Source organism: Sander vitreus, chromosome 13 (assembly GCF_031162955.1).
Source record: "Sander vitreus isolate 19-12246 chromosome 13, sanVit1, whole genome shotgun sequence".
Lineage (NCBI taxonomy): Eukaryota > Metazoa > Chordata > Actinopteri > Perciformes > Percidae > Sander > Sander vitreus.
The window spans coordinates 26595817-26623576 of record NC_135867.1 but is presented as its reverse complement, the minus strand read 5'-3'; the positions used below and the strand labels follow the sequence as shown (position 1 = coordinate 26623576).

Sequence of the window (27760 nt, the reverse complement as noted above, 5' to 3'; positions counted from 1 at the left end):
ATAAGTGAAACATTTACACCCCACTTTATTTGTCTTGGACAAATCGGTTGGCTATCCGATTTGCCCAAAGATGCAAAGTGAAGAAGCTTTCGAGATAAATTGAAATCCCTAGATTGTGCCCAAGTTGATCTGGTTCTGTGCAGACTGTCCACTTGTAGCCCCAAATGTGTCTATACGGCGTACATATACACCAACAGACAAAACAAACAGTAAAAGCAGTATGTTAGCACGGTGACAGCAGCAGCTTTAGTGCTCCGTCACGGGATGCATTCAGGCACATCAATTGAGAGTAGGTCATATGCGTTTTGGCAGCAGTCAGAGCCCATCACACCATCACTAGTGCAAGAGTGAAAATATGTTTTGAGTTGCGGTTATGCCTCTAACACAAGTACATGCAAGCTGTTATGCATATTCAAACGATTTGTGAAATAGCCACTTCCAGGTTCTGTCTCTGTGTCTTGTGATAATGGGATACCCTAAAATGAATCTGTCTCCCTGTGACATATAAAGTGACCGGTAGAAAGCTTTGTGGGTGAGGGAGTGGTATGAGCGAGAGCGTGAGGACGACCCAACTTTGTCTTGTACTAATGTGTAACGTTTGTGTTAGTTATGGATAGTTGATCGTTGTAACTGTTAGCTATACTAGTATGGTTGGTACTAAACTGATAAAGTGCACAACTTCTCACTCTGGTGTTTTTGTTGGCTACCTAACAGCTTCAGGTGCATTACCACCACCCTCTTAGTCTCGCGTAGCCAGACCTATCGACACACTTTGTTTTAGATGGAGATAGGTCTGGCAATGACTAGAGTAGTACCGACCCTGATTTTCATGTAGCCTGGTGAAACCGAGACGGATGTGATCAGGCTAGTGGCTAACGTGTCTTAAATTGCTTGTGGATTTTTATCTGGATGAGCCTTTTGAAATGACAAGTGTACACAGGGCCATACTGGAGATGGCAGCAGCCTTCAGATGATTGATTGAGCTACTTTGTATGATGTTCATGTCATTAGTAAATTTGTGCAAATAAACAGCCTGAGATTAATGGACTAGAGCAAGCACCAGGCACAAACTATGCATTTTATGGTTTTGTAGTGTGAAAACCTGGTTAGTGATGCACTTTTGCTGACGGAGAGTAACACTGGCAAGCCACCCTTGCCTCATTTATCAGAGCAGGAGGGAAGGTAATGAAGACAAGACATGCAGGGAAGCATCCAATCAGTGAGTCATGGGTTTGTGCTTGCTTGTCTTTCTGTTGTTGCAAACGCCGTCTTAAGATAATTGACAGGAGAGAGATGCCACACTTGGACAGAGGATTAGGTTCTGCTGAACGTGTCAGTATTTTCAGCACCGCTTTCCAGGAGTTTCATGTCGTCGGACCCCAGGTAAATCACTTATTTCTTAGTGTTTGTCACAGTGAGTCAGCATGCCATCCCTCCTCTGTCTACACAGTGGTAGTGACACGCCTCAGCAAAACACTTCTCACACAGGCAGAGTTATTCCCTGGCAAGCCATTGCACACATGCACTGCAGAGGCCATAAAGAAAGCAAATATAAAGCCCCAGGCTCAATTAAGTCAGCACTCTTCTCTCACTGTCTTATCTGCTTTATTTTTGGAGTGCCAAGTGATTAGCATACAGCTGCTGCCAAGTCAACATTGCAATTAAAATAATAGTTTCCAGTAAAGCAGAGTGGATGTCGAATGATAAGTCTGTCTGGATACAGTAATTCAAACTGCAGCTCTGGTATTTTTACTATTCTACTTGATTAGGCTTACAACCATTAACTGCCATTCTAAAGAACTGAATTATTTGTTAACATGGAGTTATTTGTAGACTTTGCTTTGCAGGTGCTGCTTTTCTGTATTTATTTGATGGAATGTTAGATTCATAGAGCTGCTTTTGATAAAACTTCCTCTTACTGTTTTAACCCAGTTTTTTTAATAGAGCTCTAAATGAACTCTATGCTGTGTTGACTACTTTCACCTCTTAACATTACTGGCTCTCTTTTAGTGAGCCAGTAATGTTTCCCATTAAACTTTCTTGACTTGACACCTGATGGTCAAACAGGGATGAATTCACTGTGTGTGTATTTGTGTGTGTGTGTGTGGGGGGGGGGGGGGATGCATTTAAATGATCCCTCAAGAGGATTGGCCAGAGTGTCCCAAAAGTGGAACAGCGCAGAGAAAATCCTCTCAGCTCTACTAATGGACATTCTGGCTCTTCTGCTGGCTTTTATTCACAATCAGTGCACAGCAGTAATCCCGGTTAATTGAATAACCTGGTTATGCCAGTTCTACCTGTATACATGAGCGGGGAAGAACGGGGAGAATGACAGGAGTAGATGGCGCTCTGCCAACGCACAACGTTTTTTCCCCCCGGTTGACCTATGTCAAAATTACACAGACCGATCACTAAATTAGTCACATTTAACAAATGAATGTTACATTTACACACTCTTGTCACAGCGTAGGACAGCACAGTGTTCCCGCCAGATGACTGCCAACTTTTATACTTACTTTCATAACGTTCTGTAACCAGTGTCGGGTGAAATGACTAACGTTAACATTAGCCAGGGGCCGCGGCGGGGGCTGCTCGGCCCCTCCACTTTTTAGCCGAGACACAGCGTTGACAGCCCCAGAAATGGACAGTCAGTTTAGCCATCTCCCGGTGTCCGCTGCTGCCTCGGCGGGGAGTGAAACGGACGGACCGCAGGCTCTGTGCTGCCGATGGCCCACTGCTTCGGGTAACGCTGTTTTGTTGTATGGTGTCATAGCAACAACTACGACTCACAGCGCGCTGACGGAGTATGTCCGATTCAAAAACAACTGCAGCAAAGTGGGGAGAGGCAGTTGAAGCATGCACAGCCGCTTAAACCGATCATAGCCCGGTAGGGTTGGGTGATGTCCCCTAAATTGGCAGTTGATGATGCTCACAGTAAAACATGGCGATGGACGATGATATCGTCGTCGGGGGGGCTGGTAGGGGCAGTTTTAGTACAACTAAACCTACTTTCACTTAGTTAACTACGGTGCAGTAAAGTCAATCAGATGTCCGTGACCTGCGTAACGACAGTACAGTGGGACGTTTGCCTTCAACAGAGCGACCGTAATAACCTATTATACCATCATTACTGAGATTAAACTACATTCTCGGTTATGTTTGAACTGAATAACGCATTCAGTAAACAGAAACATAACTCCTGCAGCGCACATGAACAGATGCGCAATATTAGCTCGCACATAAAATAGCACCCTCATGAATTAGCCAACTGTTGCTAATGTACATTCATAAATCCTGTATAACATCGTCCCGTACCTACAGGACATCAGACTTGCTTATTGATGCACGCACACAGTAGTGTCGACAAACTTAGTCCAATGAGGGGATAACAGACAGTGTGATAGCGTTCCACGTTAACCCTTTTTTTTCTCTCGCTCGAGACCGCTGTGTCCAACGTTACTAGCAGGTAGAGCAGGTAGAGGGGAAAAAGTAGCTCCACTTAAGGGGCCCCATCTTGCACTCTGCACAGCGCAAAGCCCAACGCACTTGTCAATTTCCCGTCCAGCAATATCAGAAGTACTACAACAGTGTATATGTGCATATTGATATATTGATGCAGTTATAATCTATAATAAACACAATTTACCTCTTGAAATGCTTCATTTTAGTTTTGAAGAACATTCCGCTTACGTCTGACCCATTATGTACTGATTCCCACCTGGATTTGATGGTCCAATGCTTCCAGGAGGTCTGTCTTCTGCTGCAAGGTGACACTGTTCACTACAGTTCACAGTAACTTGTGTTGGCTGATAAACACAGGCTGTCAGCATATTTTACATGCAGCGTTGCTCTTTGGTTTGTCACACGCGAGTTAGCCAATCCTGAAAGAGGTTATGTGACATTACTGTTCTTTTGTTCATGGTCATGGGTCACTTTAGTATCTTTTTTTAGTCCTCTTGCACACAAGCATAAAACCTGATTACTGTGAATACAGGGTCAAGGTAATGGCTCACAAAAGGCATTTCCATAGTTTTCAGTAATATTACATCCCCAGTGAGTGATTTAAAACAAGTTGTTTAATAGTTGCACAAGTTAAGGTGTGGACTAATATGTGACTTACAGGTAATGGGGATATAAGTACTGATGCATTCACAGACCACTGTCATTTATTTCTGGTTATTGTGGTATTTGTTTTGACATGGGCGTGTTATTGTTGCCTCAAAAAACAACTTTCATTTTTCCACTGCCACTTGCCAAGAAGTTTTTAAAAAAAAAATATTTTTTAGGGATTGGGGGGGGGGGGGAATCGATACAGCATAGTATCACGATATGTCACAATACTATATCGATACACGGACATAATTATTATTATTATTTTTTTTTAAGATATTCTTTTTTGTGGGCATTTTAGGCATTTATTTGTATAGGACAGCTGAAGACATGAAAGGGGAGAGCGAGGGGGAGTGACATGCAGCAAAGGGCCGCAGGGCGGAGTCGAACCCGCGGCCGCTGCGTCAAGGAGTGAACCTCTATATATGGGCGTGTGCTCTACCAGGACACAATTTGAAGTTGGAAAAAGGTAATAAATGGTGATATATTGCAGAATATAGCAATATGTTTAGATCCCAATAATATCATGATAAAATGGAATCGTGGGGCTTCTGGTGATTCCCACCCCTTCCGTGTGAAGAATTGAAGCAGTGGAAGCCAACATAGGAGTGTACGGGGCAAGAGTGATACAAAAGACTGACCAGTAACCCAGATCATGTCAGTTGAGTTATGCTTATTCTGATTAGATGAAAATGTTTACACAACGATAAAAACCCTTATTACCATGCTGCTATAGTTGCATCATTAGGGTACATATGAATGCACGTGCTGTCATTTTTGCCTCTACAGTCTGCTCATTTTTCAACTTGGTAACTTACATCCATATCTCACCTTCTGTTGCATTATCTTCTCTGGTAATTCACTAAGTGTGCTTCCCCCCCCATAGTGAGCTGCTGTGAGTTGGTACCTTATCAGATTTTGCCTGCTAATTATCAGGAGCAAGTTTTATTACCCAGAGCTTCCAAATCAGCTTCAAGGCCATTCATTTCTTAACTTGGATACATTTGAGGGTGAAAAAAAAGGCCAAGGGACTCGTATCTTACTTTTCTTTAGATGCTGTCTCTCATGCTGTCTCGTATTCACTCAGGCTAAGATAATCAATTAAAACTTAAATAAAGGGATACGGTGTGTTTTCAGGCTCCCGCTGCATAGCTTGTGAGAGTGATGGATAAATGATTTTCACCAGCAGACACATTGTATTTTAATGAACTCATCATCCCAGCCATGATTCACACATAGGTACCATGTGTGTCTTAAAGTAATCTCACTCAGATGAGGTCAGTCTCATTGGGAGCAAAACTCATGATGTCATTTTGAGATGAACAACATCTCCAGTTGGGTAACACAAATAGCTTTTCATCTGTTTATGACAACCAAGCAGACATTATTCACAGGTTGAATAAATCCCCCCCCCCAGTTTGCCCCATTAGTGTTTTGATAATCCAAAATATGTTTTTACAGTGGGCCATGTTTGCCAAAGTGATATATTTCACTGAATAGTGAGTGAGAATATCATTCCCCTGAAATTGGATGAATATATTCTAATACCCTATTGATTGATTTTAGTAGCTTTCAAAGCCCTGTTTTCTGCATCCTATTGGACTATGCAAAATGTACCAATAGTCGGAGCCAAATTAATTCAGGCTCCATCCTTTATGCCAGTGCTGACGTGTTAATGGTAGAGTGGGTTTGCTCCGTCTTTAGCTGGCAGCCCTCACATATTATGCTGCCTGTGAGATTAGCTTTCCTGATGCTAACCCAAATGTAGTCTAGTTCATCAAATCCTCTGCTTCATCTCCTGAGACCCAACCACATGGCAGTGTATTAAACAGGCTTCATATGATTAACAGGGCGTTTTAAAGCCAACACAAGCATGGCATTTTACAGAGGAGGACCATGGTTTTCAAAGCCACTTCAAAGATGAGCGTTTCCTAACATCTGCACAAGTGACGGCCTTGGTTTTGCACCTGGTTCTATGCACATCGTTAACTAAATTCAACTCTCTACCTCGTGCACACTATCTGCTCTGTTGTTTCTGGTGTAAAAGTTGGGTAAGAACACGACAGTGACTGGTAGAAGGAACGCGGTGAAGCATCCGCTTTCAGCTAAGGATCCTGTCTTAGCTTTAAATCTGAGGTACCTGGAAACTTCTTTAATCATTTATTTACACAGTTTTCTCAACTAATATGCCATATGTATGTAGTATGCCGCTTTTGACTATAAATAAAAAATGTTGACTGGTAAAGGGTGGGACATACTGATATGAAAGATGATTATTTGCTGCCTCGATGATTCAGATCCTCTGCTGAGAAGTTGAATCTCATTTTATCGGCTGCCTCATTGTTCACACAGCAATGCAGGATAACAGCATGACAGGCTGTACAAACCAAGTCTTGTCTCAAAATCACACAAAACTGTAACCGAAATAAATCTGTGTGCTCCCACCTCCGGTGCTGAGTGTTAGTGAAGTCGGCTTGTGAACCAGATGCTTGCATGGTACGCGCTCCTCCACTGCCGTCCCGTGTGACTCTTCAGCTGACGGTGCTGTCAGAAACCCAGGCAGGCGAGATGATGGGCAAAGGCATTCAAATGTGAGTCTTAAAGGTAAAACATGAAAGTCAAATATTGGGCCTCAACTGGCGACTCAGTGTCAACTTGGAAACTCCAGATTCAGTCACAGCCCTAATCATTTGTGGAGGCTTGAAAGTGTTTTTAGTGAGTAAGTCACGCGGTAACTGTCAGAATATGAGAGGAAATAAGCTACAACAGCTCTGCTTGATATTATAATGTAGCGATATGAAAATTAAATAACTGCTTATGAGTGCAGTTCCAGTTTCTTGCTCGAGGACACTTTGACAGAACAGATGGCTTCCCCCAAGCATCAAACCTGTAACCTTTTTAAGTTGTGTTGAGTAACCTTTAAGAACTTGATCTCTCTTATCAGCAGGCAACCCTGCTACTTGCTCTACTGCTGCACATAGACCACTGCCTAAACTCAGAATAAAGACTAGATGCAGCATGGGTAAGTCTGAACATTCATCAGCTAGTTGCAATATGCAGGCTGCTGAACCTCAATGGGATTGCTGCCAGCTGCTGGTCACATTCTACCTTTTTTTTTTTTTTTTTAAATGTTTCTATGAGGACCCTACTAACAGTAGCAAACAGACATTCGTCCACATACTCTACTGTAGCCTTACATTGTTGCTGGCAGGGTTCAAGGTCGTTGCAAACGTTGACGAGGCTACGCTGAATGGGGCTTGATACAGTTAGAGGAATGTTGAATGTAGGCTAGTTGGAGCCTCATTAAACAAAAACTACTGGGTGTCAAGAGTAAATGTCAGGGTCTGACAGAGGCATGGTCGAGTTACAATTTAAGAGTGGGATCTCAGAATAGGCACTAAGGATGGATTCCTTGCTGCTTTGATAGATAATTCAATCCAAAATGTGGAGGAAGGAGCTTGACATGACTGATACAATATGTAGGTGTTTCCAGGCTATTATGCCAATGTGCTGCATGCTAATACAGGAAGGATTTTCTCATTTTATGACGACGAAAGGTAGTTGTCAGATAAACCAACTAGTCTGACTGAATCATAGAGAGAACAGTGTGTGTGTGTGAGAGTGGGAACATGTTTTCTTATTTTATTTGAAAATGTTAAAAAATAACATGTCTACTCCAGAACAATAAACATCGACACAGATTAATCTGGTAGCACATTTTCTGAATCCTCTTTTTGAATTGAGAATTGATTTTGAACAATATGGTGATCTCAATTACAAGCGAGCTGCACTGAGTACTGTGCCTGAACACATTCAGTGTGACACTGACGGAGGCCTGAAGCTGCTGCTGCTCTGCTGATGTGCTGTTTCCACTGCACGGCATGTGAAATGAAGGCGTTAGCCTTCACCCAGCGTTAGCAGCACAAGTAACAGGAAATACAGGATATTTCTTGCTGAATTGCAACTTGGGAGTCACAGGTAAATTCTCCCCCAAAGTGTTTTTATGTGCACAGGCATGTATCTTTGATATATATTTTTTTTTTTATCAAAGAACTACATATGTTCATCTACTGTTCTGACGATTCAAGAGAGTTTATGCTGATTCAAGCATAATTTTTCGATGGGAAAAATGAGTGGTTGACCAGCAAACGTCAGCATTTTAACCAATTAGCCTTCATGTAAAAAAAATAATCACTGATATGATCATACAAACAGGAAATATACCCTGTTTGTGCCAGGTTGTTTGCAAATTTGTGGGCGTTCCAATCAGGGAAATACATTGAAATAGTTCTTAGCCGGGACAATGACGACTTTGCCAGATGTGACATGAAAGCAACAAAATAACCAACAGCTGTTTTAAAGATATGTGCAACTGCATTGTGTTACTGTGTTGAAAAGATGAGTTGTAATCACTGTTGACAATGTGAATGTGATGCCAGAGAAGGACACAGGAAAAATAAACCTCAAATAGAGTTTTGGCACTGTCACAGCTAGGGATGGGTATGGGGAACCGGTAGTAAACTGGTACCAGTTCTGGACGGGTCAGTACCAAAGTATCGATAAGCCCCTGGATAAACGATACTGCTATCAGTTTTTATGTAACGCCATGTCGAAGCATCTGGGTTAGGCTTTACAACAAGTAGCTAACTCCTTTGAGGAATAGCTCGGTTCATATGTGTGTGTATAATGTAGCCCGTAGGCTGTTTAATGCTTCCGCGGCAACTCCACGTCGTCGCTCCTACGGCGTCGTGACCCTGTGTCGAGGTTCAATGCGTTTCTTTGCATTGCGGTGCATTTCACCGCCGGAACGCTAGAGGGTGTGTGGTTTCCGGAGGGTCAATCCCGAAACTCTGCCATTTCCGACGAAAGAGAGCGAGACAGTTTGTTATGTTAGCAAGCTAACCTTAGCACAACTGCCCACAAAGTACTGCTTGCAGGCGAAGTGCTAATTTCCAAACGTTACTGACATATAGACGCTTTACAAACGGATAACCCCGTCACTGTAACCAAAATATGTCTGAGTTTATTTGCAAAGCTGATGTCAGTGAACTAGCATGTTGCTACTCCCAACAGTAGGCTGCTTGAAACACCCACTATCAACACACAGGACGAAGTTACACATTTTTGGAGGTGCGCGTCGAGCTACGGCGGGGGGCTCGGAGAGGGGTTCTCGTCGACGCAGAGGGGTCTGCGGGGGTACGCCGTCGATTCAACGCAGAAGCATAAATCAGCCTTAAACCAGTGAGCGGGGGAGAGAAAGAAAACGAGAGAGCGTGTGTGATGGTGAGTATGAAGTTAACAGTTAGCTGTGAAAGTAGCAGTGCTGTGCGTGTGTGAGAGACGCCGGTAAATATTAAGCAGTAAGGTTATAGCTGTGAATAAGGTTGGGAATCGTTATTTATTTATTTATTTTTTATACTAAAAAACAATACTTTTTTTTCGTGCCGGTGCCTGACACGAAAAAAAGAGCAACATCGTCGCTGACATCAAAGATTGGCAGCAACTCTTCCTGGGGTCCACTAACTTGTTTATTGCTAAGGTCATATGGTAAAATTTAACTGATTTATTTAAAATGTAAACTTATAAAAATAACTTATTTCACGAGTAACTCATTTGTATTGGTATTGTTTGTACTGTAGTTGTTAGACCAGCCATTTGTAGCAAATACTCCTCCCTCATTATATATACAGGAAACTCAAAAAAACTATTTAACTTATTTCTGCAAAAAAGATTTAAAAATAAAATAATTATTGAATATGTTCATGTCTTTATTTTTTTGCAAATTCAGATAGTAGTATCGATAAGCAGTATGGATATTGGTATAGATAAAATCCTAACGATACCCATCAATAGTCACAGCCACATTTTAGTGCATTATCAGAACGGCCCTCCGCCGTAGCTCGACGTGCACCTACAAAAATGTGTAACTTTGCGTCGAGGCGATGCAGACCGCAAGGACTGTGATTGGTCAACTGGTCCTGTGTGTTGATAGTGGGTGTTTCAAGCAGCCTACTGTTGGGAGTAGCAACATGCTAGTTCACTGACATCAGCTTTGCAAATAAACTCAGACATATTTTGTTTACAGTGACGGGGTTATCCGTTTGTGAAGCGTCTATGTCAGTAACGTTTGGAAATTAGCACTTCGCCAGCAAGCAGTACTTTGTGGGCAGTTGTGCTAAAGTTAGCTTGCTAACATAAACTGGCTGGCAGACACCTCGCAAATAACCTCAGACTTATCACCCCCTAGCGTTACGGCGGTGAAATGCACCGCGATGCAGAGCAACCCCTACGGGTCATGACGCCGTAGCTACGGCGTGGAGTTGACGCTGAAGCATAAAACAGCCTTTAGGCTTGCTGTGGAGAAGCGCTGTGGTGATTTAATGCCCTCTTGATATGTCAGCAGAACAAGCTTTACAAATTGCTACTCTGCTGTCCACATCAGAACCCATAAAATGGCCACATACTGCTGACATTCAGCTAGCCAGTCAGACACACTGCAGAAGAGTGTTGCAAAGTCCATGGAAAGTTGAATGCTGTTGCTGGGCACCCCAAGAACTGGCCCTGAAGTGCCCAGGAGACAGCATTGCCTAATTTGCATATCAATGTGTTTTAATAGTGTGTGGTTTCAATTGAGGGAGAGGGGCTGGGCTGTTGTCATCAGACATCCTTTGGAGGGTGGACAAATCTGTAGCTCCTGTGTTGTGTTTTTAGACACATGGAACAACTATCAGATGGATTGCCATGAAATGTTGTCCAGATATTAAGGGTCCCCAGAGGATGAAACCTACTGACTTTGGTGATCCCCTGACTTTTTATTTATTTTTTTACTTTTAACACCACCATTGACAGGTTGACATTTGATGTTTTGAGAGAAATGTCTCAACAACTATTGGATGGATTTACATGTTTTTGGTAGAAACATTCACGTTCCCCGTGATTTGTAATCATATTTGTGTTTAGTGCTAATAAGCTCATGTTAGCATGCTAACACACTGAACTAAGGGTGTGTTCCAATACCCATAATACCATACTAATTATTTAGTATGCCAAAAAAAGATTTAGTACATCCCAATACAGTACATAGTATGTCAAATGCAGCATGCCAAAAATACCAGGATGTCCTACTACATCTGGTCGCATTTTGCAGTATTCAAGCCAGAATGCTTTTCTGGCTATTCTGACCCACAAGCCTCTGTGCATCATATATGAGCAAGAGGCTCAAAGTTCAAGGTGCAATGTTATGATGAAGTAGTATGTCACAATTGTATCCATACTGCATGCAACAGTACACACTTTGTAAGGGCAGCTGCAGTACATACTGAAAGTAAAAGAAACATTGTTAAGGTCTGCTCCAAGATCACTGGAGTCCAGCAGTAAGACCTCAGCTCTGTGTGGAAGGAACGAGTGCTTCAGAAAGCTGAATAAACAACCTGAGCATGCACTTTCTAGTGAATTTTTAGTAATGGCGTCAGGCTGGTGCTGTGTGTCTGCACCAAAAACAAATTGTTATGCAAATTCTTTTATTCCTTCAGTTATCAGGCTACTAAACACAACCCGCTTGTTGCCACTGGCATCTTGATGCTGATGTTTTGATAGTTATGTATTTTTATTTTTTTTATTTACATGGATGGAATAGACTGTAAAAAATGAATTGCCTCTTGGGGATTAATAAATTATTCAGAATCTGAATTCTGAATCTGAAAAAGTCTGCGATTTAGAACTCAGCATAGGATTATGTTAGCGTTCAGCTCAAAGGACCATTGTGCTTGTAGACTCCAGTCACTTGACTCACTAAAGTTAATTGTCTTACATAAGATATAACGCCAGTTTTTCATTTGTCTGAGTTGTGATTACAGTGCTTTAAACCAACTGAACAAGAAGTACGGAAAATGTCGAAACATGTTTTTAGATCAACTTTTCTTTGGCTTTTGGTAATGTTAGCTTGTAGCTTCATAGGTGACCAAACACTATCCTTACATGACTGCTGGAATATAGTGCTAAACAAGACAGTATTTAGCACACAGGATTGCTGCTACACTGTGAATATAACTGGCTGAATATAGTGGACACACACACTGCTTTGTATTTGATGAGCAAGTAGTACAAATTGCTAATAGCTGTACAGTTTATAAACACATGAGTTTATAGGTTAGGTGATATTTTGCTGTTCCAATAAAGTGACAGTAAGCACATCACATTGCATTTGTTCTGTGACGTCCTGCATTACTGCACTGAACTAAATGAACGACAGATGAATTGCAAATTACAGCTTTGATAAATTTCATGCCACTGGCCGATAGGGGTGTGAATCTTTACCGGTCTTGCGGTTCGATTCAATATCACGATGCGTCACCTCCTCAACATTATGATATATTGCTACACATGTTTTTCATCAACAAATTTAAGCAGTCAGAGGTACATGAACCCCCCTTTTTATCGTATCTGCTCTTAAAAAAGACACTTCCTGAACGTAGCGGAGAACAATCAACAAGCAACATCTGTAGGCAATAATCAATTATGGTCTGTCACTGCATTGACGCAATGATTAATTTCAACACCCGTACTGGCCGATCCCCAAGAGGAATAATTGGTCCACTAGCAGTGAATGCCTTCATTTAGACTGCTGGTAATGATAGCAGGAATTAAGAAAGGTCACTGACCCTCGTCACAGACCATCGGTTATTTGGGTCTAGTGACGTGTCTCAATCTTAAACTGCTTGTGCCTCTGTCTATAGGGAATAACACCAAAGACGATGATGGAAATCCGTTGCATACATTAGGCCTTGTTATAGCATTTATGTCTGTGTTTTCTCTTTACATACATCGTAGCTGCAGTGTCGTAAACTGGAAGAGCTCATGTGAGTGAACTTCTCCTTCCCAGTATTGATTTCATGTAGAAGGATTTTTGTGCATTGACATGGCTCCCTCGTACTTCAGAGCTGCTCTGTTTCCCAGGGAGTTTAGCATGAGATTGAATCTGCTGGGAGAGAGAATGCAGCAAAACGCTATACAGAAACCTAAAGTAATACACAGACTGCATTAGGCGTAACTCATAGGGGTGTCATGATTTCGATTTCAAATGGAAAAACGACGGCATGAGCATTCAATTTCAACCAAACAAAATTGCAAGCAGTATCGACGATTCTCTTAGTACATCTTCTTCTCTCCACCCTACCTGCGCGTGTCGGAGGAAGAAGAAAAACACTGACGACACAGCGTAGCTACCGGCGGTAGCGTGCAGCTAAAGACACAGGGTAACGTTAGCTACACTATTTGAGACACCATGGCCACTGCCAGAGTCAGACATGATGGAGAAACTACAGAACTGGAAAATCCTCTGGCTTCCCTGAAGTCACCGGTGTGACAACATCTTGCCTTCCCCTCAGTTATGTCAACAAACAGCGAAGTTAAAGCCTGTGGGCTCCGACTGGACTCCATGGTCCATTCAGGTGCCTCTTGTTGTTGTGAGTGTCAGTGCTGGAAAAAAGAAGAAGTTTAAATTGAATGGAATCGTTAAATCAAATCTTAGAGAATCGGGACACACTTATAATCTCATCTTCTAACTCGGTACGTATGTGTTCATATTGGCACCTGATTTTGATTTAGTTTGAGTCTTCCGACCATAACTTAAATTAGTTTTATCGATTGTATATCTGCTGCAACTGCCGTCATAATTATCTATTGCGATGTTAGAGGAACAGGCTGTGTTTACTTGTTTATAGCAGACTGTCAGGTTCATACGTACACCGTGTCCTTGTGACTCTGCTCTGCAGTAATACAACACACTGACTCTTCTCATATAAACTGCTGTTTAAATGGACCCACTCCCTCCCTGTCATTCTTACTCATCTGGCATCTAATAGTAACTTTAAAGTTACACCCACATGCTGTATGGCTCTCGATTGTTATTTTATCATCATTGGCTTACCTGTTTTTCTTTTGTTTTTTTTCCCCCGTTTGTCGCCGTGCTGCCTGAATGTTCCTAGTTTGTCCCAGCTCTCTTTTTATGCTTCTCGTATAGTTTTTACTGGCAGAGATAATGTTACGTGAAATACAAGATGCTGCTTATTGGTCAGGGTTTTCCCTACCATTATACAAGTTAGGCGCAGCACCCAAGCCTTTTTGGCTAATTAAGATCTAATGATTGTAATTTTAATCTGCTCTAGCCAACATTTTAAACACAGATATGGTAATAACAGTCCAAATTATGTGAAATTGCATTTTTTATTTAGGCTATTTAAAAAAATGTTTACATTTTCTTGAGGGAGGACCTCTAAACCCCCCCTGATTGTGTGTATGAAGCTTAGCTTTTGGCTTTAATAAAAACTAATGGCATACACTGCGAAGTTGAACATTTCCTGACTCTAACCTGTGGGAAGATTGGATGGATTGTAATTAGAACAACTTTGTCACCAGTAACGCTGCCATCCTGATGATAATTAAGGATGTTTACTGCGTAGAAACGATCAAGTCTTGATTTTTAATCTCCTCGCAGCTCCGGCTCTGTCCTCTTCTCAAGGACGGCCATTTTCTGTGTTTTCTGCTGCATCAGGTATTTGTGGGAAGCTCAGCCTGCTTTGCCCTGGCGGCCTGCCTGGCACACACAAACTCACTTCCTCTTTTTAATTCATGCACACACTTCATTCCCTCTACACGCAATAACAAGAGAGAAGTGTGTTTTCACTCCCGCAGCATATGCATGCTGGGGCTACCACACAAAAACACTGTCTTAATGTCAGATGGCTTGAGCTCATGTCCTTCCTGTGTGAGCTGGGAGCTGTTTGTGGCTGATTTTAAGAGCAGGAGTGTACAGTAGCCCATGACATGAGATGAATTTTAACATTTATCCTGCTGTGTTCACTAGGGCTGCCCCCTCTTAGTTAGTCAATGACTTATTTTCAAAAAACGTATGAGCACATCTCGTGTTAACACAAGATTTAAATTGGTGTTTTTACATGGTTACTTTGTAAAGGCCCGGACACACCGGGCCGATAATCGGCCGTTGACAGTCTGGCGAGGTCGGTGACTCGAGTCTGTTCGGTGTGTTCCGTGCCGTCGTTTAATATTATTATATTATTATTATTATTATTATTATTATTATATATTAATATTTATATTTAATATTAAAAATGAGTCTGCGATAGTGGAATTGCTTGAAAAGTCTTTTGGTATAAGGTCGGCATTACTTGTTTTACTTTTATATTGGTACCTGTGTTTGACATTTATTTGTGCCCAGGGAGATATTTGCATGTCGCAGCAGTACACAAATGAACCAAACGGTACACAGCATAGTGTCAAAACAAAGTATCCATCTGTCTATCTAGTAATAGGATAGGTCCACTATCTTACTACTAGTCAAACTTAAATTTGCTAAGTTGAAGCTATTCTGGGAACATAATGCCTTATGTTTGTCAGAGCGTTCCAAAGTCTGTTGTGTTTGCAGAAATCCTATAGGGATTTTTCTATTGCATAACAAGCTTGTGTTTTTTTTCAGATGTGTGTGATGTGTTGCATTATTCGTTTCATACTTGGGTGGTGAATTGCTAAAAGTGTGATTGGACAGTTGATAATACTTAAAACCAGCACTGAGCGCGTCTTCTTTGTATGAAAGCTGTCAGTCAGTCAGCGAATGTCGAAACATAGTGCTGTTGTAGATGAGATGAGAAAAAATGGCATTTCAAATAAAACATGGATTGGCTGGGAAAAAAATGTATTTGGCCATTGATATTCTGGGTTGAAATAGAGACACAGTCACCACAGGATATCAGGGCAGCCAATGTTGGTGTGTGACTGTTAATTCACACAGGAATGTTGTGCGCCAGAATCTCCATGTGTTAACACCGAAGTGAAATCCTGCTTTGCGAAGTTCCATCACCATGACTAATTTGATCTACAGACTACACACAATTAATTATTTTTCTCTCTCCCTGTTCTCTCATCCTGCTCCCATGCCAATCTTCCTGTTCATTTTCCTCTTTTCCCTTTTCATCACACGTTTTTCACAGTCCTGTCTCCTCTCTCATTAACCCCCTTCCCCCCCTTCCCCCCCTCCCTCTTGCCTTTACATGTGATTTTCTTTAATCTCATTCGTATTTCTCCCTCCTGATTCTACCTCTTCACATCCTCATCCTCCTCCCTCCCCTCCCCTCTCTGCTTCTCTGGCAGGCTGCTCATTGCAGTGAGTCAGTATCATGGAGGCAGGCAGCGGGGCTGCCGCAGCGGTGGGGAGTGCAGCACTAGGACTGCTGGGAGCCACAGCCACGTCCAGCCATGACATCTTGGACAGGTAAGAGCACAGGACGAGGCTGGCGCACACCCTCGGGAACAGACTGCCCCGTTTCCCATCAGAGTCAAGAGAGGAGGAAGAGTGTGTGTTTGTGGAGAGAAGGACCACACCTCAGGTTGTAGTTTGGTGAGCATGCTAGTTTGTTTATAGTCTGTGTGTGTGTGTGTGTGTGTGTGTGTGTGTCCCTATGCTCTCTGTGCATGTGTGTGTCTTCCTCTGTATCATTACTCTCACTGTATGTGAGGCAAATGCTCAGATTCTGACAGTTGGAGAATCTGGTCAGTGCTTATAGCTGTGCCACTTAAGAGTGTGTGTGTGCATGTGTTGGAGTGTGTGTGTTGATGATAGAAGGGGGGGGTGTGTGTGTGTGTGTGTGGGGGGGGGGTACTTGGCTTTCTCTATGCCTCAAGGAGAAATGACACTAGGGTATGCGCATGCAGGGGAGGAGGGGGGAGGCATCAGTAGACATGCCTGAGCGCTATGGGTGAGTCGAGTTTGCACAGTCACTGCCCCCACCCCTATTTAACCCACACCCCATCCGATCATAGCAACTGGGCGACAGCCATCACTAACCATCATCGCTGGAAACCCCTCATTCAAATTTCCTTTGCTGACGGAGCCAGTCAACTCCCAGCTCCAAGAACCACTGAGGGGCCGAATGTATCCGCTTTCAGCTAGTTACGTCATCGCTACAGCTGCACACCCACACCCACACGCCCGTGTACTGTCATCACACACACACACACACACACACACACACACACACACACACATACACACACACCCTCAAGCAAGTACATTCACAAAAACACATATGGACTTGTACCCAAAACACTGCATGATTCACAGGGATGTTTTAGGACAAACATTGCTGTCACACTTTCAGGCGATAAAAACACACACACACACGCACACACTGAACCGCCATTAATCTTTGCTGTTAGGGGCTTTTCGGCATGTTTCCTCGTGCACGGCCAGCTCTCTCATCAGCTATCCGGTGCTGTTGGGATATCACTTATCTCCTCTACATTACAGTTGCTGCACTCTCTGCCCATGTGGTATAACTAACCTCCAACACATCCTGGGGATCTCCTTTGACACATTATACAATCAGAGATGGAAATTAAGGCTGTGACTCATTTAGTCATTGCCTACACTTGTTTACATCTGTCTGTGTTTTTGCAAATGTGTGCTGCTGTATGTTATCTTTTTTGGAGGTTGGGGGCGATTACAGTTAAGGCTGCTCAGCCCCTCCACCTGCCCCACGAAACACCACCACCACCACCACCCCCCAGTCCTGAACTGGGTCTAAATTCTGCACCGGGGTTACCATGGCAGCAGCAGCTTTGAATACATTAGACAGCGGTCCAACATACTACTGAGAGTGAGTGAGTAAAAAGAAGAGAAAAATAATAAGGGGAGAAGGGGAAAACTAAGTGGTAAAGGGGAAAGAGATGTTTCTCTTCTGCTAAATTGCTTTCAGATGATGTCACTATATAGTATATATACGTGTGTGTGTGTGTGTGTGTATATATATAATATACAAGGGTGTGTATACTCAGTCTGTTGCCCATTGCAGCAGATTATTCCTTTTATCAGAGACGGGGGCGTTTGGCCGCAGCTAGTGCATTATAAAAGTTGTCCGGTGAGTCCTGGTGGACAGGGGTGGATCAGAGGATCAGCCAGGGCTGAGAAGGGCAGATTGGGGACACGGCGTCCCAGGAGATGAAAGAGAATGAAAATGCTGTAAAACTGTATACTGTTGTAGTGATTCCCTCATTCAGTCAGGCAGATGAGCGTACAACAGAGCCATACTGTGCAGGAGGAGGCTCACGCCGGCAACCAGGCTCACATGAATCTCTAACTAAATAGATCACAAAGCTGCTCATTTAAGGTATGCCTAGGCTGCGAGGGCTGTAGCAGTCCATGTGCTTGTACATGCAGTCGATTCAACACAAGTCATGTTGTTTTTAGTAAATAAATTGGCAGTAGGCGAAGCAATGCATTTTTGTCACTTTACATTGGTCTTCTTATCACCTTAAGCCATTGTGATTTTTTTAAAATTTTAGTTTATTAAAGGAGTGTGCCACCAATTGTTTGTTTTTTACACATGAATATCAGTTTGCTTGTCATGTTTAGTCCTAGCCTGGCATAGCCAGACTAATTTGCAAAAGAGAGTTAGCATGGAACCTCTCAGTTCATTTTTCAATGTCCAAGGGGAGTAATCAACGGTGCAGACCATAATGCCTCTGTGCGCAATTGAATAGACCTACAACCAGCCAACGAAACGTGACCTACAACCAATCAGAGGGACGTATCGCTCAAATTACAGCTAAACAGTAGACTAAAGCCCTATTCACATGGGACTAATATTACCAGGGGACCTCATGTGATTTTGAATTTACTGACATCCCACGGATATGATGTCAAGGCTCTGTCAAAACGTTCATTATTGACAACGCTGCCAATATGACCCCAAATCACAGAGATGCAGATTCACACGGGACTAATATTATCACACAAAGTCTGCGTTTGGCGAACTATGGTAGGTGATTTAGGGTGGAATTTGTACTTGACAAATAACTGACGTGGCATATTCGCACAGGATTAAGGATCACAGACAACATCCAGTCCCCAGGTAGTACTTCTCCAGTGCGAATACGGTTAAAAATGTGTTTCTGTAAAACATTTTTGGTGAGAACTATGCAATAGAGTTAGAGAACCTTGATTTGATGTGATCAGCACTGCCTTGTTTGACAGGTTGATCTGAGTTTTGTGAGTCTGGTGCTTTGCTTTGGACGGAGAATGTTCAAGTTCAAGAGTGACACTCCTCAGAGAGAGAGAGAACTGTCCTCAGCCTTTAGTCACTATTCATTGGATGTCTCTTTCATCAGACCAGTGCCATGATATTCTCTGGAGGGTATTATTGGCAGTTCTAAAAGTGGCAAGTATCCATATGTGTCCAGTACAGAAAACATGCCATGCTCTTAAGAGTTGCTCTTATAAACATTGATCACATCCTCCCAAACTGGCAGCACTTGTTGCCTGGGTTTGGCTGGTTTTTATTAATTCCTTGCCTCCTTAATAGATTTGTGCTTTTTATCAGGTTTTAACTGTCAACTAACAGTTGCAAATAAAAGCTTCTAACGTGACCTGTCTATGATCATTTTCACTTTCAGCTGCCATTCTGGATTCATTCTTTGTGAGAGCCGTGTTCTTTTTTTTAAATTATATATCTTCATTTCAAGGACAAATGCTATTGTTTGTACAGAGATTGTATTTTTTACATTTTCAATCCCTCCCCGACCAATCCAGAACAGTCTGCCTTACATAATATTCATTAATAGTAATGAGAGCTGTGTTCTTATTCTCAGCACAAAGTTAAACACATTTTCTGTGGGTGTTGGGCTCCCCTAGGGTTGTCCCTTGTCACCAATTCAGTTTGTGATCTTCATGGATAGGATCTCAAGGTGCAGGTGAAGAACCGTGTCCGTTTTGACAGTCAGAACCTTAAAGTCTCGAGGCTGTGATTCTGAGTTGACTGAGTGACTCCGGGTTGGGAATGAGTTGCTTCCCCCAAGTGAAAGAGTCCAAGTATCTTGGGGTCTTGTTCATGAGTAAAATAGAGCGTGAGATTGACAGACGAATTGGTGCAGCAAAACGGGGACATCTGATCAGGATACCTCCTGGGAGCCTTCCTACACATGCTTTATGTTACACAAGCTTCCAAAGGACAAGAACTATTCCTTGGTGCCAAGCAGTCAACCATTTAAAAGAACATAGCAAGCAAATAGCTTGGAAGGGGCAGGGAGGAGAAACACTTTATAGTTTTATAAGGCACATTCAGGAGAACTTTTGATAACCTACCTAATGAGAATTTTAAAGTAATGGTTTGAGAGTTTGATAGAGGCAGGAGATCAATATCAACCCCATATCTATACATGACATATGAAGCTACAACCAGCAGCAGATTGTCTTAGCTTAGCGTAAAGACTGGATGCAGGGAGAAAGAGCTAGTCTGGCTGTGTCCAAAGGTAAAAATGCCCTGGTGTAGCGCTTTCCTTTGAGAGTGATCAAGTTGCTACTGGTGACTAGTGCTGGGTACCGAATTCAATACTTTTTAGGTATTGACCGAATTGCTTCTAAATTATTAAGTATAGAAAAATGCCTCCTCATTCGCTCGATGGTGTTTTAAGCCCCCAACGTCTCCTTCCATGCAGCGCTGCGACGGTTGAAAACGTCGTAATGGGCGGAGACTGGTTTTGTGGTTCTGTTTATATAAATTACATCCTGTTATATCGCACGATCATACGTGAATTCGCGAGATCCCGTGGGTCCTTGTGACTTCAGCTGTCAGTCATCGCAACAAATCCAGACCTGGTGGGTATTGAAGGACAGTTGGTGGAAATTGCGGGTAATCCTAGTGCCTTCCAGGCAGCGCTGCCTGGAAGGAGACATTGGGGGCTTAAAACACCGATAAACTCCTCAGGAGTAAATCTCATTAGCGTCAGTGAGCCAATAAGCACGCAGCATGCTTCTACCAAGATCTAATAATGTTTGTGATTGGCGGTCTAACGTTACATGTCGTAGAGACACGCAGGAAAAACATTCCACAGAGAGACGGGCTCACGTAGCAGGGGCTGAAAAATAAATACAGGAGATTTGTGCCGTAATGTTGTAATTTCTTTTTGTTTTATAACCTTGGTATCGAAAAAAGTTTAGGAACCGGTATCGAAGTCACGGTATTGGTATCGGATTTTTACATTTTTTTTAACTAAACCCAGCCCTACTGGTGACTCTGCTCCACAGCAGCAGAACAACAGAGGTTCTGTGACAGTGGTATAGCAGCTTTCTAGTGTATACCTTGTCCACCCTCAAACCTCTCGGTCTATGTGAGTGAAAAGTTTGTGCTTACTTGTAACTTGCTGCTAGCCTGGAAATCCAGACCCAAATCCGAAAGATTAAGGGTCTGGCATTGAGTAATGAAAATGGCCCACCTCGAGGGGCAGCAACAAGCATGCATTTGAAAATCTCACTGCACACAATTGGATAACACTACGACCAATCACAGCAATACACGGGGTGACGTATCCAGAACCCCATACGCTGAGCTACCAGCGGAGCTAACTGGTACATTAAACTGTCATCTGTTTAGCTCGCCTCTGTACACCTATCGGACCAGGGTTATCTGATCGTGTCCAACCCTTCTTTTGTCAATTCAAACCGAGCCAGTCAACATGGGTTGATCCCTGGTCGTGACAATACCATACAGATAAGATCTGTGTCACGTCCCGGGAGCAATGCATACCAATTACCTCAGCTGTTGGAAATGGGCGGGGGGTTTGGACGTCCTATTCATTGAACAGCGGACATCGTCGCATACTCCAGTCCAGCTGTACTACTGTTTTGTAGTTAACTTAAATTCCTCATTGTACAGTATATATTAGAACATCACAATTACAAACTCAGTTGACTTTGACATAAAGTGTGTGTGTGTGTGTGTGTGTGTGTGTGTGTGTGTGTGTGTATATTCGTGGGGTCCAAAAACCAGGAGTCCAGTATACCTGTGGGGTCAGGATAACTTTGTGGGGCCAAAATGCTGGACCCCAGAAGTTTAAAGGTCTGTTTGAGGGTTAAGACTTGGTTTTAGGATTAGGGTTAGAATGAGGTTATGGTTAGGGTGAGGGTAAGGGTTAAGGTTAGGCATTTAGTTTTGATGGTTAAGGTTAGGGTTAGGGGCTAGGGAATGCATTGTGTCAATGACGGGTCCCCACAAAGATAGTGCCACGCACTGTGTGTGTGTGTGTTCCAGAATGATGTTATGGTATTTACTAGGGGTGGCAAAAACCCTGTTCACTTTCTGAATTGAAAATGTTGGAATGTAAATAAAACAAAAGGAAACATTGGGGGAAAAGTGTTTATATGTTCAAGTCCTGCTTTTAAAATGTCTGGGTATATACGTACAGTCTTACAAACAATTGTTGAGCTGAGGAAAGTGGCATAATGTGACTGAATGAAGTCAGATCAGTGAGCAGTAGTGTGACAGAGAGAGAGTACAGAGAATTGCTAAACTCTACTTCCCTGGCTGTATCTTGACTCATAGTCCCCTGCCCTTAAGTCCAATTATGTCAGTGCAGCAACATTGTTTCAGCCTTTGCTAGACACTGTCACCATGCAGCTGCTACAGACGGTTCCATCCTCCCCAAAACGGAGATCTTCTACTCTTTTGATTCCCTCTGTCGTCCAAGTTGTCCAAGTTATAATGACCCTGACACACCAACCTGATAATCAGCCGTCGGACAGTCTGGCGAGGTCGGTGACTGGAGTCTGTTCGGTGTGTTCCGTGCCGTCGTCATTCGGAGGAGCTGTCGGCCTTCATTTTGGCCGACATGACCTGCTGGGTCGGAGGGCGGGCAGTCGGACTCACTCCACCAATCTGATTGATGGAGTGCTGACCTGGAAATAACGAGCGGGATGAGTGACGAACGCCTCTCAAAATCTGACACAAATCTTTTAAACTGACCTTTGTTGATCTGAAATGAAGACCGATTCAGCAACTGCACGGCCTATTTCTCTCTTCAAATTTTTTCAGAAACACGTTTCAGTGAACTATTTTCGTAAAATATGAGCCAAGGCGCCATTACTATCGGCTGGAGAAGCCAGACCCACGTGACGCATTGTCATTTCCGGTTTTCATTTTTTGTATTACGTCTCACGCACACGCAGAACGTAAGCTCAAGTCGGCATCGCTTCGGTGTGTTCCAAGGCACTTTTTGGACCTCGGGGAGCTGATTGATCAGTCCAACTGCCTTTTCTGGGGTTGGTGTGTCAGGGGCTTAAGACTCATGTAGATGTAGCGTCATTGCTGCATTCAGGATGGTGGTTAAATATCATCGTTGAGATATTGTGTGTGTGTGTGTGTGTGTCTGAGTGTAGAGTGTATGTACACTGTGTGCGCGTCACTAGTCAATTTGTGAAATGCTGCTTTGCAAATCTGTTTAGTTTCTGTCCCTGTCCTGTACTTCTCTCAGCCTCTCTGGAAACACTGGCAGTCTTTGAAGTTGATGAAGCCACCTCATCAACTTCAAGTTGTTCTATGAAGGCAATGCTAATTCAAATATACCATCATCAAATCTTCCAATGTCCTGTCTGGCTTCATTCCCTTTCTTACACACACTACACTTTTCCTTCACAGAATCTCGGTCATCTTTTTTCATTTCATGTTCATTTGAATAGGGACAGATGCTACGACAGACATTTGTGCAACAAATCTCCAATGTACAGCATCCCAGCATTTATAGATGTTGCTAAGTTCCTAATTGTGATTGTCACGTATCCCCATTTTTTTTATTAAACATTTTATAGACTAAACGATTAATTTATTCAGCAGCAAAATAATCACAGTGTGTGTGTGTGTGTGTGTGTGTGTGTGTGTGTGTGTGTGTGTGCGCGTGCGTGCGTGTTGTAGGGGCCTGAGGCCTGGACGTCACCCGGAGGACGACGACATTGTGCCTGAACTGGCTAACATCCATCCCAGAGAGAGACCTGACTGGGAGGAGACCATCAGTGCCATGGTGAGACAGACAGACAGACAGAGAGACACACACACACACACACACACACACACACACACACACACACACACACAGTGCGTTTCACTGTCTTTGTGGGGACCTGTTAGTGACACAATACATTCCCTAGCCCCTTACCCTAACCTTAACCATCACAACTAAATCCCTAACCTTAACCCTTACCCTCACCCTAACCAGAACCTCATTCTAACCCTAACCCTAACACCAAGTCTTAACCCTCTAACAGACCTTTAAACTTCTGGGGTCCAGCATTTTGGCCCCACAAAGCTGTCCGGACCCCACAGGTATACTGGACTCCTGGTTTTTGGACCCCACGAATACACACACACACACACACACACAGCACACACACTTTATGTCAAAGTCAACTGAGTTTGTAATTGTGATGTTCTAATATACCCTCTAACAGACCTTTAAACTTCTGGGGTCCAGCATTTTGGCCCCACAAAGCTGTCCGGACCCCACAAGTATACTGTATTCACGGTTTTTGGACCCCACAAATATAGTTAAATGAGAACACACACACACACACACACACACACACACACAGCTGACTGCCTAGTGAATTTTTAATTTCTTATTTATTCTTTCTGATTATATTTTGGGCATTTTAAGCCTTTATTTTTATAGGGCAGCTAAAGACATGAAAGGTGAGAGAGAGGGGGAACGACATGCAGCAATTGAAGCAAGTGAATATTAAAATTTTTACCAGCCACTCAATAGATTACAATTGTTTTTTGCCTGGTGAGTGAAGCAAATCTTCCAGCCACTTGCATATTTTACTAGCATTTGGCTAGTAGATGCTAATTCTGGACCCCACACACACACACACACACACACACACACACACACACACACACACACACACACACACACACGGCCATTGTGATGTTCCCCCTTTTGCATAAACACATTTGCAAGTGTGAGACGCCGACGGTCTCTGTTTTGTTACATACAGTGCATTCATCAATGTCCAGCTCTCATCCCGGGTCAGCTAAGGCTCATTGTGTGTCATTCCTGACGCGTCAGATGCAGTGATAACACCACGCCGCTCTTATCCACTCGTTTGCTACCTGTCACATTCTTATCAGCGTCTGTTTTCAGCCCAGTGGATTGATTAGCGGTGTCTTTCCCTCCCAGTGAAATTGTGTCTCCCCTGTTCCCTGAAACGCGATCACCCCATTCATGATTAATGCAGGTGGCTGTAGGTGTCCTAAAGCTACCCCACTCCAAACTCTGTGCGTGGATAGTCAACTGCCTATCTGTGTACTCATGTGTCATCTGTTTGCTTCAGCCTATCTCTCCACGCTGGATTCCATTCACCAGACAGCATCATTCATTATTTCCTTCCCTCTCATCTTTGGTTCGGGTCTTGCTTCTTGCATCAACAGCACAGTGAAAATGAGGCCGTCTCCATGGTAACATGCGAGCCACCCGTGGTCGGCGCGTGGTTGGAGCCCTATCGCAAGTGTGTACTTCGATTGGGCAACGGAGAGAAAGAGAAACAACAATCTCGCCAGGCTAATGAATATTGATCACAGAGGCAGAGCTTTTAATACTGCACGTCTGCTTTTCTTTGTTCAATATTTGATACGAGAGCGACTCTGTGCTGGAGTGGCATGCATTATGTATGTCTCCGGTGGTTCGAGGAGGTGATGAGAAGCGCTAAGCAACTTAGTGTAAGCTGTCACACCAACGCCCTGTTGCACTGTGTAGGATAGATGGTATTCTGGGTCGACTGCAGAGCGAGGCACAAAGGAACAAAACACACCCAAATCCCTGCAACGTATTGATAAAACAAACAGTATAATCTATTTCAATAGTTATAGATTTGCCATGACATAGAGCATTTAGATCACAGACTCAGAAAAGGCTTGAACAAGTTTAAAGCTTTGACATTAATTTGTTACATCTGAGTCACCCAGTCAAGACATCCATTTGGAATGTGCGTGTGGCTGTTTTTACACACACACACACACACACACACACACTCTCGCTCTCTCTCTCTCTCTCTGGCAGCAAGCATTAAAGAAGCTCAAGTTGAATGTTTCATATAAGTGTGAAGCCCTATATATATTCACTAATGATTTGAAGATAAAATCCAAAAAGGGTCTCTCACTCAAATAAGAAGCTGGAACCAGAGAATGTTTGTCATCTTGGTTATTGTTCTGTCAATCCACTAATCGTTGCAGCTCTTCTATATATATGAGCAGTTCAAGTGACTGCGAGTTTAAACAACTGCTGTCCCATGTCTGCCTCATCCAGTTAACACCTTGGATAGAGGTTGTGTAGACTGTTTCGGCTGCCTACCACCTGCTGACCACTGACTGTCTAGCTGTGGAGTCCTGAGCTGAATACAGAAAACTTTAACAGCTCGGCTCCACCCTGACTTAGGCTACATCTACACTACTACGTTTTCATTTTAAAGCCTTGTTTTTGAGACAAAAATGATCTCTCTCTACACAAGAGTTTAGGCTCCAGTAGCAGAACTAATCTCCGTCCACATTAACACGTCTGATAACTAGGGTTGGGTACCGAAACCTAGGTGCTAATATGGCACCGGTGCCAAAACAACCGGTATCTACTGGACCGAAAAGCAACGCGGATTTCTACGCCTCTTCGTCTTATTTACGACGAGGTGTAACTGTTACTGAAAGGTATGTAAGCCTACCTAACCGATGAGACTGACTGACGTGCGTCGTCGTTTCCAAAAGTCTCCGTTTGTGCCCGTCCGAACTACAAAACCACCCTGGAGTCTTCAAACCACAACGCGGGCAGCAGTGTTTCCAAATGTCTCCTTTTATGTAGCCAACATAGCAGAAGATGTCTGTTTTTTAACCAAGACGTAGTAGTGTAGATGTAGCCTTAAACATAACACCTCACTTGGCCAACACGTCTTTGGTGCATTTTTCTCACAGATCCACATTGCTTTTACTGTTAATAACTTTCCAATCATCTTTTTGTTTCTTAATCTTTTTACCTTCCCTTCATTTGAACTTGTATAGTCTCCCGAGTGTGCTCCAACAGCCCGCTCTCAGATAACTGAAATGAAAATTCCACAATGAATATATCCACTGATAAAATCGCCTTGCACCAACATAGATTGCCCAGGCTCTGTTAATGTTTTGTTGACCACAGCTGCTTTTGATTTTCACTCTAATTCAAGCTAAATGAAGCGAGTGAGTGGCTTTAAGGAATACTTGAACAACAAAGCAGAGCGGCTGGCTGGTCATGAGACCCTGTGTGGAGGGAGTGTTTGGCCAAACAATGTAACTTATGAGCAGTGTATATGATGTCTCAGCATAAACTTTAGGCAATTTGTCCTTTTCAAGAAACTGCAGCAAAACATTTCCTGTGACTAGTGGGTACCCATTCAACCTGCCAGTGCAACGTTAGAAAATGTCACTGAAAGCATAACTTGCGTCATTCTTGATTCAATTTTATTAACAGGAGTTATCTCGGGACACTTTACAGATAGAGTAGGGCTGCGTTTCATTAGTGTTTCAACATGCCCTCCTTCACTTCCCATCAGGCCTTGGTATGACGTCATAGCATACGTCGCATGGAGGCCGCTTGGACAGCAGAGGGAAAGTGGGGGGGCAGGAGCGGGGGTGTGAAATGGAACGCACCTGCCCTCGTTCACTTTCAGCCCAAGCTATACAGCTCGACCGCCAGTTGTAGGCTTAGCACTACTGCTTCAAGTGCGTTTTATTTCCGATCTTATTTTCTATTAATGATCGCATTCTATCCCCGTTTTTATGTTCATTCTACA

General features: G+C 43.1%; 1 protein-coding gene across 6 annotated transcripts in view; it reads left to right on the top strand.

The window, feature by feature from the left end:
- Positions 1 to 27760, top strand: part of arhgap32b (Rho GTPase activating protein 32b) — a 127261-nt gene that overhangs the window by 16676 nt on the left and 82825 nt on the right. For 2 of the 6 annotated variants that reach the window (XM_078265404.1, XM_078265401.1), the window contains exons 2-3: positions 16116 to 16396; positions 23865 to 23970. In XM_078265404.1, the coding sequence (XP_078121530.1) occupies positions 16302 to 16396; positions 23865 to 23970 (201 nt within the window). In that variant the 5' untranslated portion in view covers positions 16116 to 16301. The other 4 variants (XM_078265403.1, XM_078265402.1, XM_078265406.1 and 1 more) reach the window with 4 other exon arrangements.